Source organism: Octopus bimaculoides, chromosome 4, assembly GCF_046866305.1.
Source record: "Octopus bimaculoides isolate indiv1 chromosome 4, ASM4686630v1, whole genome shotgun sequence".
In the NCBI taxonomy this organism is placed as follows: Eukaryota; Metazoa; Mollusca; class Cephalopoda; order Octopoda; family Octopodidae; genus Octopus; species Octopus bimaculoides.
The window spans coordinates 121,704,573-121,724,572 of NC_142931.1; the positions used below are offsets into that span (position 1 = coordinate 121,704,573).

A 20,000-nucleotide genomic window follows, 5' to 3' on the forward strand; every position below is an offset into this window, starting at 1 on the left:
TTACCACCAGTGGTCTAGCGAGAGTAAAAACAGTCAATAGACTATGTATTATTCATTAGAAATGCAGAGACGCCTATAATAGGACATCTACTCGCTAGAAATAGCAGCAAAAATACTACATACCACAAAAGTTAGGGATAATTTCGAAAGGAAATGAAAAATAAAAACTTTTACCAATCTATATTCTGTACCATGCTGACGATAGTCTGACCTTGTAAGATATAATCTTTATCTTACTAAAATTGACTTGAAACCATGGTACAGAATATAGATTGGTAAAAGTTTTTATTTTTCATTTCCTTTCGAAATTATCCCTAACTTTTGTGGTATGTAGTATTTTTTGCTGCTATTTCTAGCGAGTAGATGTCCTATTATAGGCGTCTCTGCATTTCTAATGAAGTATATATATATATATATATATATATATATATATATATATGTATATACTCATATACATACATAAATATACATGCATATACATATATATATATACACATACACACACACATACATGTATGTATATATGTATATATATGTGTATATAAATATGTATATTCATAAAAGTATATATAAATGTATATGTATACTTGTATGCGAGTATATATATTTATATGTACATATATAATTGTGTATATATGCATATATGTATATATATGTATAAATATATATATCTATATATATTGTACATGTATACATTTGTACAATATGTGTATATTTGTGTGTGTGTGTGTGTATGCAAGTATTTGTGTTACGTATATGCATTTATTCATGTATATATGGACGTACATATGTGTGTTTATGTATATGTGTGTATATGTATGTATTTATGTATATTTGTGTGTGTGTGTGTGTATATATATATATATATATATATATATATATATATATATATATATATATATATATATATGCATCTAATTATAAATAAAATATACTTGCATACATATATATATATATGTATATATATACATACTAGGTTTGTTAAGTAATGGTATGTCACCTGTTTTTGATTGTCTTTAAACCATGTAATTTCACCTAATTTATCCTACTGTTGTTATCCTACTGTTGTTAAACCTTTAGTCTATTGCTAGTTATATCTGTTTGACTTGAGTATTAATGTTTAAAAGGGAGTTCATAGATTGTTGGTTATTTGGATTGTTGCAATGAGTGAAAAGTTCAATATTTGGGCTCTTGTCTATCATCAGAGAATAGAAAATATCTCACAGCTTGGCCTACCTGCAACAACTTTTTGTTATTCTACTCCCTATTAAAGAGTGACCAAATCTTTAGACTTTATACTCATTGCAACAATCAAACTTATCGACATTCTTTGAGTAATTGTTACCAACACAATCCTTCACCAATTTCCTTGGTTTCCAGAGTTTATTTTAGTTTTAGTTTTGGGTAGTCATCCATAGTCTACAGAATAATGAGTTCCACTTGGCTGTTTTGCTTATACTTATTTCTTTAAATCAAACTCTTCAATAAGGCCTCCAGTTGCCAATAGTAGTGTTTGGGAGATTTCAAAGTTATGTATCATAATTTTTGGAGAAACCTTAGTGCCTCTTTCAGATCAATTTTTAATTATTTTGATACATTTCATTAGTGTGGTACAGAATTTGTTTCATGTTTAAATTCAATGTATTGAAATGAAAATGCTATTTAGTTTAGCTATTAGAGTTTAATGATTTAATAATTCTGAGGATTTTAATTTACCTTATAAATGTTCAGAATAAAAGTTTTACTTTGGAAACCATTTTGTATAAAGATTAGTTTAGATTGTATTTATTGAATTCCCTGGTGTTATAAGTTAAATGGATAGTTTTGCTGATTTTTTCCAACTTTTCTTTAAGTTGCATTTCATATTCACAAATATATATTGTTAGTGTTGTGTCTCAAGTCAGCTCTAATTGAGCTGAATTATTATCATATACTATCTTTTTGTATATCTAGAAGTACATTTAGTGAATGTGTCCTTCCTAAATTTGGTCTGTCAGGTGTGATTTGAGAAAGATTTAGCTACTATTTCTAGCAGATTGGACAACTTCATACATGTTTCTTTGTGTGCTCACTATGTAATATTTAAAATTCTAAATGATTCTTCAGAGTATTACTTTCATTTTTTTCTTTTGTTTATCTGCCATATATTTTTGTCTTGATATTCTGGCTATAAATACAAAACGTATGTTTCCCTGAACAAGATCAAAATTTACTGAAGTTTAAAGTTTCTGAATTAGTAAATCTTAGATAATGTCAAGGATACTTTACTTCTATTTAATAGGTTTTATAATATGATACCTTTATACAACTATAAAACAAATTAAACTATAGCTAAGAAGACATCATAAATGTCAGAAGGCAGTTTTAATATCATAGTAAACTACTAGGATTTAAACCAAATGCTTTTATGTTTTGTGAGAAAATTAAATGTATTTTAACTTATGATTCTGGACAGTAATTATGATGAACTTGTTAAAATATATAGATATGTCAACAAGTAAGACCTGCTAAGACTTTTGAAATTATTATGAAATTTTCACATTGTTTATGTGGTAATATATAGATATTGCTACACAATTTTAATTTAACATCCACGGCTAAAGAAGAAATTGTTCATAATTTAAGCCTATTGTTGTATTATTTGAATAGCAAATACTTAATGATTTTGAAAATGAGGAAAAATTATTGGTTTTGATTTAAAGATGACATAATTCCTTGAATTTTGTGATTGGAATGGCAAATTGATTGAAAATTTCCTTGATACTGATTTCTTTCTGACTGGAAAGAGGAATATGAAAAGAATAAGATTCAACAACATTGAATTGATTTTAAAAAAGCCCATTATGGTCCAGCTGGATAATGGATAGGACTATGTAATGTGCATTGCTCAAGATTTTAATTTTCATTAGCAAACCAGGTGTGTGTTTGGCTTATATTTTAATTAATTCCATTAATTTTGCTCTCTTACAGTTAGTATTTGCTCCAACTTTTCCTTTTATACTTGAATAGTTGGCCTTTAAAGAAGATACGCTACACTAAAAGTTCTTGCTCCTGTAATTCATGCGAGATATCTAATCACCTTTCAACATGTAAGGAGATGGTGTTGGGGTTGAAGAACTGAAATATCATAAATATTCCTAAAACTTTTAGTTAAATCTTCTTTTATAGGTTGTTATTTTTATAATTGATGTGATTCATTCTTGATTACATGTTGCTTATAAGGTCATCAGGCTATCTCCATCATATTTGATGATACTTGCCTGTCAATAAAGAATACAATCAAGCAAAACATTAAAAAAAAAAAACTACAACAAAAAGTAAAGAATTAGTTATTTTTGAATTCACTTAAATCTATTATTCTAGAAGAGATTGGCTGAAATTGCAAATGTTTGTGTCAATCAATAAATATTCCATTAAAAATTCATTCATAATGAATTTTCTAATCTTTATTTCAAATACTTTTAACATAATTACTGAGATTTCTAATACAGTGAATATCAAGATTAAATTTGTTATATAAAAATGTTGTCACATATGGTTACATTCTGAGCTTTTAAATGTTTATTATCCGCTTTGATATAAACTTTTTTTAGAGGTGTTATATTCTTATTATAGAGATGTATTCTTGAAGATCTTGCCATAATTTGAAATTACATAACATAAAACATATTTCTTCAGTGGTTTCCATATAATGTGAAAGTCGGTGGAAAATAGGCTCCACATTATGAAATTTCATATCACAGCAAGATTTCCTGGAATGCAACATTACCTTATCGTAGGGGATGCTTGTTTTTTTTTCACAATAAACATAGTTGGTTAAAGGTAAAATGTGATGCTATTTGTTCAAATTTTCATTTATTATGAGAGTTAGATGTGTATAAATAAATCTTTGTTGTCAGTTATACAAACCATATACATTCAGTAACAGTTCTTTGTAGTGTATTTCCTTGCTATTATTGTTGAGAGAACACAATATTCAAAGTGTTATTTATCTTCAGGTTTTTATTTCAAGATATTCTGTATGTTTATCCTTTTTTATTGTATCAAGACTAGTTGTTGTAATATATTTATACTTTACGCTTTTCATATACTGCTATTGTTTCAAGTGATATAACTTTTCATTTGTCAGAGACAAATAGGTTTTCAGTGATATTTTTAGTAACAGAATAGATTAGGTAAATGTTTTAAAGCAGTTGATGATTTGTGTTTTGGAAAGTTTTATCTGAAAATGTATTAGCAAAGTGGGGAAAAATATCTCAAAGAATTTTTTTAACATTTTGAACCTATTGTTGTTTTTGTTGTTTAAATTGGTAGGTTTTATGTTTTTTATTCTACCTTGTGGTTGCAAGAATAAATGCCATCCTCTTTCAGATACACATGGAGATGGTATGTATGGTGCAGATGAAGGAGTGGTTTTGACTTCTCCTCCCTCAACATGTGATCGTGATGAGAGCTATGCAAAAGGGATTCCGCCGTACGGCTTGCTGACACATTCATCACAAGATGGGTTTTCTTCTTCCGATAAAACAGGTGATGTCACTTCTCCTGCTGATGCTTGTTATGAGTTTCATACTGCTACACCTGACATTACTTCCCCTCCATCACCTGATTCTCATGGTGATATAAGTATTTTATCAGCTCAAGGGCAACAAGTTCAATCTTCGTCCCTCCACGAAAGTGTTAGCCCGCATGTAATTGAAAAGGATGTAAAACCTCATACGATAACTTTATGTAGTACTTCGGCTAATCCCAAACCCCAAATTACAGGAATGGAGTTGAATATTGAAAAAACTGAATTTCCTTCATTGCAGGGTTTAGAAAGTTGTGATAATGGTACCAAGTCTTTCAATAAATCTCAGTGCCTGCCTTCTGAAACAAATGTCAAAAGTATGGATGTAGTAGACAGTTCTAAACCTTCATTAGAACATGTTTCCGAGCTTGAAGTTGATGTCAGCAAAGCACCCCAGTCTGATGGAGCATCTGCTGCTAGCAGCAAATCTGAAGGGAGCAAAGAAACTTTGACATTAATTTCATCAGAATCTTGTCAAATATCTATTACCAAAACTGAAGAAGAAAGTGATTCCGAATCTGAAGAAAATTCTGTTATAGAGAGAGATCCTTCACTGCTGGACTCTGATTCAACAGGTTACGGAGACCAGAAGTCTGACACTGATAGCTCGTATGTTGAAGAAGAAGAAGTGTCAATTTCTGATTCAGATGAATCAATTCCTTTTGGAAACTCTGATAATAAAGAAACAGAAAAGAAAAAATCTCTTGATGAAGAATTAATTTCGAAACAAACTGCTGCTGAAACTTCATATATTGAAAGTCAAGAAAGGATGCCTACATTTTATACTGATGCTTTGGATTCTCGACAAAATCATGAAGCATCCAGTACAAGTGCAGACAGCAAGAAAGAGTGCCAAAAAAGTGAAGTTATTGCAAAATCTAAGGTTGGTTCACTATCGAGTAGTGACTCAACTTCAGATTCAGCAGCAAGTATCATAGAAACTGTACCTCAGAAATTGAAATCTGAACTGTCATCAGTGTCTCAAAAATCTACGTCAAATGTAGTAGAAACTTTAAGTGCAGTGAAGTTGTTATCGTCAGTTGAGGAAGATGATCCAAATTTTCAGGAAGGCCCTCAAACTGTTGAAGACAGTTCTTCAGATAGGGATGAATATATGTATACATCCGATATTGAAGCTAAAGTCATCCAAGAAAAAATTGAATCTCTCATTTCAGAAGTAGCTGAAGAAATGAGAAAAGGTCAATGCTCATTTGATGAAACAATAAAGGAATATCATACAGAAACTCTTAAGGCATTAGAAGCTGTTGAGGGTGATAATCATTCCTCGGGAGATATGCCTGATGAGAGTTTGGAACAGTACTATTCTTTAGATGAAACTCACAGTGTTGACAGTAATGAGACACTTGAATTTGCTGAAGAAAGTGCTGAAATGAAAGATACAGAAATGGTTGTGACAGCAGACATGACAGCATCTGATGATATGCTGAAAAAGGTTGTGGATGACTCTAAAAAGAGCTTTGAAGAAGAAAGTTTGAAAAAAGGTGTCCCTAAGATGGATATTGGTAGCTTGTCTGAGTTGGAAGTAATTCCTTCTAAAGTTGAAATGTCTATTTTGGAAGATAAAGTGGTTTCAATGGAAGGAAATCCAACAGAGACACAAGAGGCCCACAGAAAAAGTATGGAAACATGTCCAGCTGACAAAGCTCATATACAAGATGTAAGTGTGAAAGACCAAAGCAAGGAGGCATCAGAAACAAGCAAGGAAGTTCAATCATCAGTTGAATGTTTGAGGGAAATGAAAACCAAACCAAAGGAGAGTGATACCCATTTGGAAGAAGACTCACAAAATACTACTGGTATATCTTCTGGTACTTATCTTGGGAAAAGATTAAGCCTTGTAGAGTTTATGGCAGAAAGTCCACGGGAAATGATGGAAATAGCTAGAAGAGGAAGCATCATTGACACAAAGTCAGTTTTTTCTGAGGTTACACAAGTGAAGCCAATAGAATCATCTCCCATAGTAGTTAAAGAGCAGACAGCAATTTCAGAGCCTGCACCCACATTAATAAAAAAGGATGTAAAATGTACAGAAACTGTACCTCCTCTAGCAAAAGAGGAAATATTCATTGAAAAGACTGCACCTTCTGAGGTTGAAGAAATAAAAGCAGTAGAGATTGCAGAAATTGTGGTTAAAAGTGTACAACCTACAGAATCAGTTTCTCTTTTTGAAGAATTAGAACAACCTGAAACAACTGCATTTCCTCTAATTAAAGAAGAAAAAGCTATTAAAATGATCCCATGTACTCCACCGGAATCCATTATACATGAAGTAAAACTAAGAGAGACTGAACCTTCTGTAATTAAAGAAGAAAAAGCTATTAAAACGATCCCATGTACTCCGCCTGAACCCATTAAACAAGAAGTAAAGCCAGTAGAAACTGCACCTGCAATGATCAAACAAGAGATAAAACAAGATGTTGAGGCTGCACCTTTAGTTAAAAAAGAAGAAACTCCAGCAGAAACTATGCCCACAGTGATAAAAGAAGAGGTAAAACCAGCAGATACTGCACCAACAGTGATAAAAGAAGAAGTAAAACAAGTTGAAACAACTCCTACAATGGTTAAAGAGGAGGTAAAACAAGCGGAGACTGCACCTACAGTTGTTAAAGAGGAGGTAAAACCAGCTGAGACTGTACTTACAGAGGTTAAAGAGGAGATAAACCATTTAAAAGAAACAACTTTCGACTCACAAGATATTGCCAGTGTCCCTTCTGATACTTTTCTGGAAAAAAGACTAAGTCTGGTAGAATTTATATCAGAAAATCCATTAGAAGATATGGAATTAACCAGAAGTGGAAGCATTATCAAAACAACTGAACCAGACAAAACTGATGATAATCCTGGTGATGGTGAAAAATCCCACATGAAAAATGGTATAAATCCCACAAAAACTGAATCTGCTGAAGTCAAAGAAGAGACTTTATGTGCCAGTACTGAACCCGGTGAATTTAAGGAAATAACAAAACTCCCCTCTGTTACAGATAAAGATGAAGCAAAATTAAAAGAAACCGCCAAAGATGATGAGCCAAAAATATTTGAAAGTGCTGTTTCTATCACTGAAGAAAGTATAAAACCAACTCAACCTGTTCCTGCAAACATTGAAGAGGAAATGAAAGCAGCAGAGGTTAAAGAGAAAGTAAAGCCAGAAGAAATTGTATCTATAGATGCAGAGGTAGAGGTAAAACCGACAGAAGCTGTGATTATGGAGAAAGAATTAGACAAGATAACTCCAGATATAAAAGAACTAAAATCTATGAAGATGGCTCCTATAGAGTTTCCAGAAGAAACATTGATTGATATTGCAGATGACGAGCTAAAACATGCAGAGATTGCACCCATGGAAATTTCACTTGCAAAGGTTGAAGAAGTAAAACCAAAGGAAACTGCATTTACAGAGATCAAAGAAGTGACGCCTGCAGGAGTGGTAACCACAGAAGAAATACCAGCAGAAAATGTAGCCACAGTGATAAAAGAAGAAATAACAGCTTCAAAATTTGAAGCAGTGATGATTCCTGTAGAGACAGCACCTGAAGAAAGTTTAAAACCAATAGAGACAGGACCTTTAACTGCAGAAGTGGAAATAAAATCTGCAGAAATTTTAAAGACCTTGGCTAAAGATGATGTTGCAAGTGAAGAAGCTGCACCTACAATAGTTAAAGAGGAAACAGCTCAAGAACCAGCACTTGTAGAGGTCAAAGATGTTGACCTTATTGCATTTCAAGAGAAAGATGAAATAGAACCAGCAGATACCAAACCTCCTGTGATCAAAGAAATGAAACCTGCGGATACTCTACCTATTGAAGTCAAAGAGGAATTAGAGTTTGTAGAGGCTCTGAAAACAACAAAACCTTTAGAAACCCTACCTGTGGAAGCCACTGTGGAAGTAAAACTGTCTAAAACTACTCCCATGGAAGAGCCAGATCAAATGAAACTTTTAGAAGGGGCAACTGTTGAAATGAAGCCTCCAGATTCTAGTATTATTCATGTTGAACCTGCTAGTGTAACATTGAGTGAAGGTGTGAAACTGACCGATGTTGCTGCTATAAAAGAAGATAGCTCTGAAGAGGTTATGTCTAGCAAAGCAAAAGAAGAAAAAAGTGGGTCTGAAATGATGGCTGATTCAGATGACAAGAGTACACTCTTGGTCACTGCACCTGAAGAACAAAGTAAAGCTGCACATGCAGAAGTTATTATTGAAAAGAAAACAATTGTGGAAGTTCAAAGCAAAGCAACTACTGAAGATCCTTTGAAGGGTGCAGAAGAAATAGCTCTTGATAAAGAAATATCTCAAAGTGTTACTAAAGAGCAGACAGATGTATTGGATGCACCGTGTGAAGTTGCAGAGAAAGTAAGACCTGATACTGGTGATGAATCATTACCTGTTCAAGAGAATGTTATGCATAGTGAACATGAATCTATCACAACTGAACTTGCTAACAAGATAGATTTAGAAAAATCTGAGTTAGAAGATTTTATCCAAATGGGTCAACCTGAAAAATCACCAAGTTCTAGTTTAGCAGTTGTTAAAGAACCTGATTCTCATAGTTTAAGTGATCAAATTGACTCATCTATTAGCTTTCATAGTAAAGACATTGAGAAGGAAGCTGTAATTATTGAAGTACAGGATGAACATAAATCAAGTAGTATTGACTTAGTTACCGATGCTAATTTAAATGCCTTAGAGGCACTGAGTTTTGAAACTGTAGTTGAAAAGCCAGCTGATAATCTTTCAAAAGCTGATCTAAAAGAATCTGAGGCATCAAAAGATGCCTCTAAGACTGATGAAGTCGCAAAGAGGATAACTGAAGCTACAGTCTGTGAGGTTGTAGAGAAAGTACACCCATCTGACTCCGCAACAACTAAGATTGTAGAGAAAGTAAATCTGAGCAGTGCTGCAACAGCTGAGCTTGTAGAGGAAGGAGGAAAAGCTGACACTACAACCTCTGATGTTGCAGAAGTAATCCAATCAGTTGTGACTGCCGAAAGTAAGTCTGATGGTAGTGAGGAAAAATACGAGGATAAGGACATGAAACAACCATCGAAACATACACCTGAAACAGTGTCTTCTGAGCAAGAATTGGAGTCTACTAAAAATGTGTGTGGAATTTCACTGCAAGATGTTAAACCGTATGAAACTGCAACTTCTGTTGTTGCAAAAGATCTAATAATGCCTGACAATTTAACCGATGATGTCAAACCATCAACCGAAACTGCACCCACAACTGATTGTGTAAAGAAGGATGATGATGCAGTCGATGCGTTTATTGCACCAGTAGCATCCATTCAAAATGAATCAATAGCAAGACAGTCAATGGAAGAAAGTCAGATTGACAAAACAACTATGGTGGAAAAATCAGATGCAGAAAAGCTAGAAGCTGATCTTCCAAGAAGTTCATTACAAGAGTTTGGCCAGGAATATGATGAGAAAGGTGATGAAGTAGAATTAAGCAAAGATACTCACGCAAAAGTAAAGGATATGCAACAACCTGATGTGAATGTAGTTAGTATCAGTAAAGAAGGTGAAGATGTAGTAGACTTATTAGATTCAGGGACTTCGTCTGAAGGGATTAGTAATATAGAAGGTACAGATGTAGCAATTGCAAAAATTGAAGCTAAAACAGTTGAAGAAGAAACAAAACTATCAACAGAGATTAAATCAGAAGAAGTTCAGAAAGTTACAGTTGCAGAACCTGCAATAGAATTGGTGCAAGAAGAGACATCTGCTAAAATTGTTCCTGGAGATATTGAAGTGAAAGAATCACACAGAGAATATGAAGAAATAACATGTGGAAAAGAAGAGGAGATTATTAAACCAGCCGAGAGTACACCACCATTGGCTAAAGATAGTGTGAAATCAGTAGAAAGTGTAATTTCAGCTACCACTGTATCAAGTGAGGTTGAACAAGAGAAATCTAAAGAAACTAAGTCGACATCTATTAAAGAAAAATTAACATCTACAGAGACTACAGACACCACAGTTGATGAAGAAACAGTAAAACCTGCAGAGGTTAAAAAAGAGGAAAAACCAGCTGAGACTGCTCTCGCACTTGATAAAGATGAGATCAAAGCAGAGGAAACTTTGGTTGCATTAGTTAAGGAAGAAGTAAAACCAACAGAAATTGCACATTCACTGATTAAAGAAGAGACAAAACCAGTTGAGACTGCACCGCCAGTGGCTAAAGAAGAGGTAGAAACTGAAGGAAAGGAGAGTGATAGCCATTTGGAAGAAGATTCACAAGATATTGCTAGCATACCTCCAAGTACTTATCTTGAGAAGAGACTAAGTCTGGTAGAGTTTATGGCAGAAAGTCCATTGGAAGTAGTGGAAATAACTAGAAGGGGAAGCATCATTCAAACAAAGGAGCCAGTTGTTTCTGAGGTTACACAAATAAAGCAGATAGAGACAAAATCTGCAGAGCAAACAGCAATTGCAGAGCCTGCACCTACGTTAATTAAGGCGGATAAAAGTGCTCCAGAAATGACACCAGAAGTTATTCAAGACGACAACCAAACAACTCAAGAGGTTTCTGAAAAGAAACATGCAGAAGATCTAGAAGAGAAAACTGTGCATGCCATTGAAGATTTTGAAAAAGAATCTGTGGCAGCTCCCGAGGAGAATCCTGTGGGAGCTCCTGAAGAGAAAACTGTGGAGGCTCATGAGGTAAAACCTGTGGAGGCCCCAGAGGAAAAACCTGTGGTGACTATTGAGGAGAAACCTGTGGAGGCTCCTGAGGCAAAACTTGAGGAAGCTCCTGAGGTGAAACCTATGGAGGCTCTCGAGGCAAAACCTGTTGAGGCTCCTGATGCGAAACCAGTGGAGGCTCCTGAAGAGAAACCTGTGGAGGCTCCTGAGGTGAAACCTGTGGAGGCTCTTGAAGAGAAACCTGTGGAGGCTCCTGAGGCAAAACCTGTGGAGGATCCTGAGGCAAAGCCTGTTGAGGCTCCTGAAGAGAAACCTGTGGAGGCTCCTGAGGTGAAACCTGTGGAGGCTCTTGAAGAGAAACCAGTGGGGGCTCTTGAAGAGAAACCTGTGGAGGCTCCTGAGGCAAAACTTGAGGAAGCTCCTGAGGTGAAACCTGTGGAGGCTCCTGAGGCAAAACCTGTGGAGGCTCCTGAGGCAAAGCCTGTTGAGGCTCCTGAAGAGAAACCTGTGGAGGCTACTGAGGTGAAACCTGTGGAGGCTCTTGAAGAGAAACTTGTTGAGGGTCCTGAAGAGAAGCCTGTGGAGGCTCCTGAGGCAAAACTTGAGGAAGCTCCTGAGGTGAAACCTGTGGAGGCTCCTGAAGAGAAACCAGTGGAGGCTCCTGAAGAGAAATCTGTAGAGGCTCCAGAGGTGAAACCTGTGGAGGCTCTTGAAGAGAAACCAGTGGAGGCTCCTGAAGAGAAACCTGTGGAGGCTCCTGAGGCAAAACTTGAGGAAGCTCCTGAGGTGAAACCTTCGGAGGCTCCTGAGGCAAAGCCTGTTGAGGCTCCTGAAGAGAAACCAGTGGAGGCTCCTGAAGAGAAACCTGTGGAGGCTCCTGAGGCAAAACTTGAGGAAGCTCCTGAGGTGAAACCTGTGGAGGCTCCTGAGGCAAAACCTGTGGAGGCTCCTGAGGCAAAGCCTGTTGAGGCTCCTGAAGAGAAACCTGTGGAGGCTCCTGAGGTGAAACCTGTGGAGGCTCCTGAAGAAAAACTTGTTGAGGGTCCTGAAGAGAAGCCTGTGGAGGCTCCTGAGGCAAAACTTGAGGAAGCTCCTGAGGTGAAACCTGTGGAGGCTCTTGAAGAGAAACCGGTGGAGGCTCCTGAAGAGAAACCTGTAGAGGCTCCTGAGGTGAAACCTGTGGAAGCTCCTGAAAAGAAACCAGTGGAGGGTCCTGAAGAGAAACCTGTGGAGGCTCCTGAGGTGAAACCTGTGGAGGCTCTTGAAGAGAAACCTGTGGAGGCTCCTGAGGTGAAACCTGTGGAGGCTCTTGAAGAGAAACCTGTGGAGGCTCCTGAAGAGAAACCTGTAGAGGCTCCTGAGGTGAAACCTGTGGAGGCTCTTGAAGAGAAACCTGTGGAGGCTCCTGAAGAGAAACCTGTGGAGGCTCCTGAAGAGAAACCTGTGGAGGCTCCTGAGGTGAAACCTGTGGAGGCTCCTGAAGAGAAGCCTGTTGTGGCTCCTGAAGAGAAACCTGTGGAGGCTCTTGAAGAGAAACTTGTGGAGGCTCCTGAAGAGAAGCCTGTGGAGGCTCCTGAGGCAAAACTTGAGGAAGCTCCTGAGGTGAAACCTGTGGAGGCTCTTGAAGAGAAACCTGTGGAGACTCTTGAAGAGAAACCTGTGGAGACTCTTGAAGAGAAACCAGTGGAGGCTCCTGAAGAGAAACCTGTGGAGGCTCCTGAGGTGAAACCTGTAGAGGCTCTTGAAGAGAGATCAGTGGAGGCTCCTGAAGAGAAATCTGTGGAGGTTCCTGAAGAGAAACCTGTGGAGGCTCCTGAGGTGAAACCTGTGGAGGCCCCAGAGGAAAAACCTGTGGTGTCTATTGAGGAGAAACCTGTGGAAGCTCCTGAGGTGAAACCTGTGGAGGCTCCTGAAGAGAAGCCTGTGGAGGCTCCTGAAGAGAAACCTGTGGAGGCTCCTGAGGTGAAACCTGTGGAGGCCCCAGAGGAAAAACCTGTGGTGTCTATTGAGGAGAAACCTGTGGAAGCTCCTGAGGTGAAACCTGTGGAGGCTTCTGAAGAGAAACCTGTGGAGGCTCCTGAGGCAAAGCCTGCTGAGGCTCCTGAAGAGAAACCTGTGGAGGCTCCTGAGGAAATACCTGTGGAGGCTCTTGAAGAGAAACCTGTGGAGGCTCCTGAGGTAAAACCTGTGGAGGCTCCTGAAGAGAAATCTGCAGAAACTCCTGGGGTGAAACCTGTGGAGGCTCTTGAAGAGAAACTTGTGGAGGCTCATGAAGTGAAACCTGAGGAGGTTCCTGAGGAGAAACCTGTGGAGGCTCCTGAAGTGAAACCTGTGGAGGCTCTTGAGGCAAAACCTGTGGAGGCTTCTGAAGAGAAACCTGTGGAGGCTCCTGAGGCAAAGCCTGTTGAGTCGCCCGAAGAGAAACCTGTGGAGGCTCCTGAGGTAAAACCTGTGGCGGCTCCTGAAGAGAAATCTGCAGAAGCTCCTGAGGTGAAACCTGTGGAGGCTCTTGAAGAGAAACTTGTGGAGGCTCATGAAGTGAAACCTGAGGAGGTTCCTGAGGAGAAACCTGTGGAGGCTCCTGAAGTGAAACCTGTGGAGGCTCCTGAGGTGAAACCTGTAGAGGTTCCTGAAGCAAAACCCGTGGAGGCTCTTGAAGAGAAACTTGTGGAGGCTCATGAAGTGAAACCTGAGGAGGTTCCTGAGGAGAAACCTGTGGAGGTTCCTGAAGTGAAACCAGAGGAGGCTCCTGAGGTGAAACCTGTGGAGGCTCTTGAAGAGAAACTTGTAGAGGTTCTTGAGGAGAAACCTGTGGATGCTCCTGAAGAGAAACCGGTGGAGGCTCCTGAGGAGAAACTTGTGGAGGCTCCTGTGGGGAAACCTGTAGAGGCCCCTGAGGAGAAACTTGTAGAGGTTTCTGAAGAGAAACCTGTGGAGGTTCTCGAAGAAAAACCTGTGGAGGCTCTGGAAGAGAAATCTGTGGGGCTTTCTGGTAAGAAAGCTGTGGTGGCTGCTGAAGAGAAACTGGTGGAGGCTCCTGAAGAGAAACCAGTTGAGGCTCCTGAGGCGTCTACTGAGGAGAAAACTGTGGAGGCTCCTGAGGAGAAGCCTGTGGAGGCTCCTGAGCTGAAACCTGTGGAGGCTCCTGAGCTGAAACCTGTGGAGGCTCCTGAGGTGAAACCTGTGGAGGCTCCTGAGGTGAAACCTATGGAGGATGCTGAAGCAAAACCTGTAGAGGCTCCTGAGGTGAAACCTGTGGAGGCTCCTGAAGAGAAACCTTTGGAGGCTCCTGAGGTGAAACCTGTGGAGGCTCTTGAAGAGAAACCAGTGGAGGCTCCTGAAGAGAAACCTGTGGAGGCTCCTGAGGTGAAACCTGTGGAGGCTCTTGAAGACAAACCAGTGGAGGCTCCTGAAGAGAAACCTGTGGAGGCTCCTGATGCAAAACCTGTGGAGGCTCCTGAGGCAAAGCATGTTGAGGCTCCTGAAGAGAAACCTGTGGAGGCTCCTGAGGTGAAACCTGTGGAGGCTCTTGAAGAGAAACCAGTGGAGGCTCCTGAAGAGAAACCTGTGGAGGCTCCTGAGGCAAAACCTGTGAAGGCTCCTGAGACAAAGCCTGTTGAGGCTCCAGAAGAGAAACCTGTGGAGGCTCCTGAGGTGAAACCTGTGGAGGCTCTTGAAGAGAAACTTGTGGAGGCTCCTGAAGAGAAGCCTGTGGAGGCTCCTGAGGTGAAACCTGTGGCGGCTCCTGAAGAGAAACCTGTGGAGGCTCCTGAAGAGAAACCTGTGGAGGCTCCTGAGGTGAAACCTGTGGAGGCTCTTGAAGAGAAACTTGTGGAGGCTCCTGAAGAGAAGCCTGTGGAGGCTCCTGAGGTAAAACCTGTGGAGGCTCCTGAAGAGAAACCTGTGGCGGCTCCTGAAGAGAAACCGGTGGAGGCTCCTGAGGTGAAACCTGAGGAGGCTCTTGAAGAGAAACTTGTGGAGGCTCCTGAAGAGAAGCCTGTGGAGGCTCCTGAGGCAAAACTTGAGGATGCTCCTGAGGTAAAACCTGTGGAGGCTCCTGAAGAGAAGCCTGTGGAGGCTCCTGAAGAGAAACCTGTGGAGGCTCCTGAGGTGAAACCTGTGGAGGCTCTTGAAGAGAAACTTGTGGAGGCCCCTGAAGAGAAGCCTGTGGAGGCTCCTGAGGCAAAACTTGAGGATGCTCCTGAAGTGAAACCTGTGGAGGCTCTTGAGGCAAAACCTGTGGAGGCTTCTGAAGAGAAACCTGTGGAGGCTCCTGAGGTGAAACCTGTGGAGGCTATTGAAGAGAAACATGAAGAGAAACCTTTGGAGGCTCCTGAAGAGAAACCTGCTGAGGCTCCTGAGGTAAAAGCTGTGGAGGCTACTGAAGTGAAACCTGTGGAGGCTCCTGAAGTGAAACCTGTGGAGGCTCCTGAGGAGAAACCTGTGGAGGCTCATGAAGAGAAACCTGTGGAGGCTCCTGAAGTGAAACCTGTGGAGGCTCCTGAGGTGAAACCTGTGGAGGCTCTTGAAGAGAAACCTGTGGAAGCTCCTGAAGTGAAACCTGTGGAGGCTCCTGAGGAGAAACTTGTGGAGGCTCCTGAAGTGAAACCTGTGGAGGCTCCTGAGGTGAAACCTGTGGAGGCTCTTGAAGAGAAACCTGTGGAGGCTCCTGAAGTGAAACCTGTGGAGGCTCCTGAGGAGAAACTTGTAGAGGCTCCTGAAGTGAAATCTGTGGAGATTCCTGAGGAGAAGCCTGTGGAGGTTCTTGAAGTGAAACCTGTGGAGGTTCGTGAGATGAAACCTGTGGAGGCTCCTGAAGAGAAACTTGCAGAGGCTCCTGAGGAGAAACTCGTGGAGGCTCCTGAGGAAAAACCTGTGGAAGCTCCTGAGATGAAACCTGTGGAAGCTCCAGAGGAGAAACCTGTGGTGCTTGCTGAGGTGAAAACTGAGGAGGCTCCTGAAGAGAAACCTGTGCTATCTGCTGAGGAGAAACTTGTGGAAGCTCTTGGAGAGAAACTTGTGGAGGTTCCTGAAGAGGGACCTATAGAGGCACCTGAGGAGAAACCTGTGGAGTCTACTGAGAAAGTAACTGTGGAGGCTTCCAAAGAGATGAAACCTGTGGAGGCTCTTGAAGAGAAACCTGTGGAGGCTCTTGAAGAGAAACCTGTGGAGGCTCCTGCAGAAAAAGCTGTGGAAGCTGTTGAAAGGATACCTGTGGAGTCTACAGAGGAGAAATCTGTGGAGGCTCCTGAGGTTGCATTATCGGGTGTTACTCTTCTTGATAGTAGCAAGTTAGTTGAAAAGGAAGAAACTACAGGGACTGAAATTTGTGGTGAGGCACAAGGCAAAGATTCTGACCAGATGGGTCTTTTAACAGCAATTCTTGATGAAGAAAATCGGAATGTACCATCAGGAGATAGCATTAGTGACTCTGTTGTATCAACTATATGTGAAATTGGTGTTGCAAAGAAAGTTGAACCAGAGATACCAAAGGAAAGCCAAGCGACTGAAATATCTGATATATCAGAAGTAGATTCATTGAAGTTAAATGGTGATCACTCAGAAGCTAAACTGTCTGACAGTGGTCTTGATCATTCTGGTGTTTCCACTGAATTTCAGAATGAAGTGGCAAAATCAAATCTTACTGCTGTTGAATCTAAAGACATTGCTGACCAAATTGGCGATATATCACTTGGAACTGCTGTTAATGCTAAAGATGAGGTAGAATCTGTGATAAAACCTATTTCTGTTGAAGAAACTCCTCAGATTGAATCGAAAAATAATAAGGTGTCCAAAGCTGATTCTGAGAGCCAACCAATTGATACAGTCAATGAAAAGCAAGCATATTCAGATATTGAACACTTACAAAAACTAAATGGTGATTTGTTACCAAAAGATCTTGAAGAGATTGTCAAAGTAACTAAGACTGAAGATGGCAATACTGTCAACAAAGTAGAGCTGCTGGTTCAAAAGAAAGCTAAGATTTTGACCTCTGAGCAAATTATCAAAGATAACCAGAAAATGACTAAAACCAAAGATACAAAACTGAAAAAGTCTAAAAAGAAAGAGTCCAAGAGTAAAAGTCGTGGAGAAATAACTCCTGGAAAAGAAGGAGTCCGATCTAAATCCTCAAGAAGCAGTCCAGAGAAAGGTGTAAAAAAAGAGAAAAAGGCTTCATCACTCGTCAGTACTCCAAAACAGAAATCAACCTCTTCCTCTAAAGCAAATCTTCCAAGCTCAATGAAGAAATCAAAAGGGAGTAGTAGCCCTACGAAATCAAAGTCTAGTTCTTCAAAAAGCAAGGGCACAAGTAGTACAGAAAAAGCAAAACCAGTACTTAGGTCTGTCTCTTCACCCCCCAAAGCAAGTAGTAGCCCTATAAAAACAGATAGTATTGATTCTTCAAAAGTATCTGATTCATCACTGAAGAAAGAAAACAATACTTTGCCTGCTGAGAAACCACGAGGAAGATCAACAAGTAGGAGCGTCATACTCAAGAGAACAACCAAAACTGAAAAATTAAGACTGGCAATGATAAAAAACACTTTGGAAGCTAGTCAGAACCAAGTTGCTCCAGCATATTCACATTCTCCAAGTGCCCGCCGAATACGCAGCTGCAGTCCCCAAAAAACCTCTCGAGTGACATCACCTGATAAAAGGACAGGATCACCTTTGAAGACAAAGTCAACCACTGCCCGTTCAAGAAAAGGTTGAACTATCTGTATCAGCTTAATAGTCTTCCCTTGCAGCAAGCAATTGTGTATGCCTGGGTGTGTTAGCATTTTGTCTCCGTTCCGCTATTATTTTGCAGCTTGCATTGGACAAACCATATGTATAACCAGTTGTTTCATAGCAGATGTAGCAATATACAGTGATATTGGTATTGATATACAGTGATATTACATTAAATCATAGAATTTGTATTGATTAAATGACCTTTTGATGGATGAATTTAGTTGCCACAGTGATACCACTATTTGCTTTTAATAATTTTAAATAATTATTGCTTAAAATATTGATTCTGGTTATTTAATTGCTACTAGGATAAATGCTATTTAAGTGGTATCACTGTTTTATTTATGGGTGTATAAAAAATGTGCGTATATAATTGCATACTTATGTATATGTATGCATGTAACTTAGTGTTTTTTTTTTCATGTACATGCATATATCAATATATGTACATTTTCAAATATGTATATATATGTGTGTATATTTTTGTGTGTGCAAGTGTGTGCAAGTAATGTGTGCCTGCATTTTTACAAGAGTTATTACCAACTTTTAAGTATGTTTCATTGGTGTGTGTAGAGTTGTGAACTCTATACACACATATCAGAATGTATGAAAAAGAACCTTCAAAATTATTTAAATATAAACACATATACATATAAATACATTTTGTACATACGCTCATTGTTAATTCATATAATATATATATATATAAACATATATATATTAGCTTTCTTAGCTTGCATGAAATTTTGTTTAAATTGTAAATTTACTAACTGCTTTCTAAGACTTTACATATGGTCAAATTTGTTGGTTGATTTTTTTTTTTTCTTTTATTGTATCAAAATGTTGTTGGTTCATTGTCACTGTATGTTGCTACTAATGTTCTGCTTGTTTTTTTTTTTTAACCCGTTTAACCTTTCACCTTTCTGCATGATTATTATTATTCAAAGCCACAATTTGGGCATGTTGCAGTTGCAGATTTAGAACTTATTTGACAAGATATTGTAATCCCAACATTATTATCTCCACCTCAGTTGCTGGCAGCTCAACATATAAAATTCACAAGCCAAAAAACCCCACTTAATTTGTATTTTGATCTTAATTGCAGTCATTGTTAATTATTCATCTCTCACATTATTCTGTACGTGCATGTGTATTTTCATGCATACATATACACATGCACATCTTTGCATAACATTTTCTTTTTTGTGTGTTTATATAAACTCATACTTAGACATTATTTGTGTATATAATTGTTTATTAAGCAAGCAAATGTGAATTGCCACGGTGTACATTTTGAATGCAATTTTAAATAATTTTGTTCAGTTAAACAAGCTGTGTGAGACATTAATCATCCTTGAAAGTCAAGAACTGCTGTCAACTGTAACCACTTTTCCAGAATGTAACTCTTCAAAATTGTTTGACCCTTTTGTTACCATATTACTGTCAAAATATACTGTCTTTGCTGAAGTTAATTTTGAAAATAATACAATAATAGAATTTAGTAAAATAACTTTGTCATTATTATGCTGATGTTTGTAACATAAACTGACATGAAATTTTGATGGAAGGTTTTTAATTTATCACATCAAAACATTAAGTTTTTATCAGACAAGGTGTGGTCCCTGACAGGTTGGTAACAAAAGGGTTACAAAGAGAAAAGTTTAAATCTAATTTTCATTTTCTATTTTGTATATTGACGTAGATGCAAATTCATTCACATATAGACTCATTGGAATAAAAAAAATTAATGGTCTTGATTTAAGAAAAAAGCACCCTCTCCTACCCCAAAAACAAAACCTCCAAATGTGGGGTGAATAAGATCATTAGCTAGATATCTTAGTTCATTATTATTTTGTAGTAAGTTACTGATATCAATTGATTGGTTTTGTATATGGAGCATTTTGGAGAAATCATAGTTAGACGTATAAACGTGTTATCTAATAAAATATTCTGGATGGCCTTTGAATGGATATAGTACTTTTTTTTTTTTTTAATTCCTTGCACTGCATTCTAGGTCACCATTCATTAGCA

At 38.6% G+C, this 20,000-nt stretch overlaps 1 protein-coding gene across 5 annotated transcripts in view; it reads left to right on the plus strand.

Moving 5' to 3' along the window:
- The window catches only part of LOC106876923 (uncharacterized), a 146,949-nt gene extending 128,900 nt beyond the window's left edge, over positions 1-18,049 (plus strand). For all 5 annotated transcript variants that reach the window (XM_089351276.1, XM_089351274.1, XM_089351277.1 and 2 more), the window contains one exon: positions 4,372-18,049. In XM_089351276.1, coding sequence (XP_089207402.1) covers positions 4,372-17,948 — 13,577 coding nt within the window. In that variant the 3' untranslated portion in view covers positions 17,949-18,049. The remainder of the gene's footprint in view (positions 1-4,371) is intronic.
- The last annotated feature ends 1,951 nt before the right edge of the window (positions 18,050-20,000 follow it).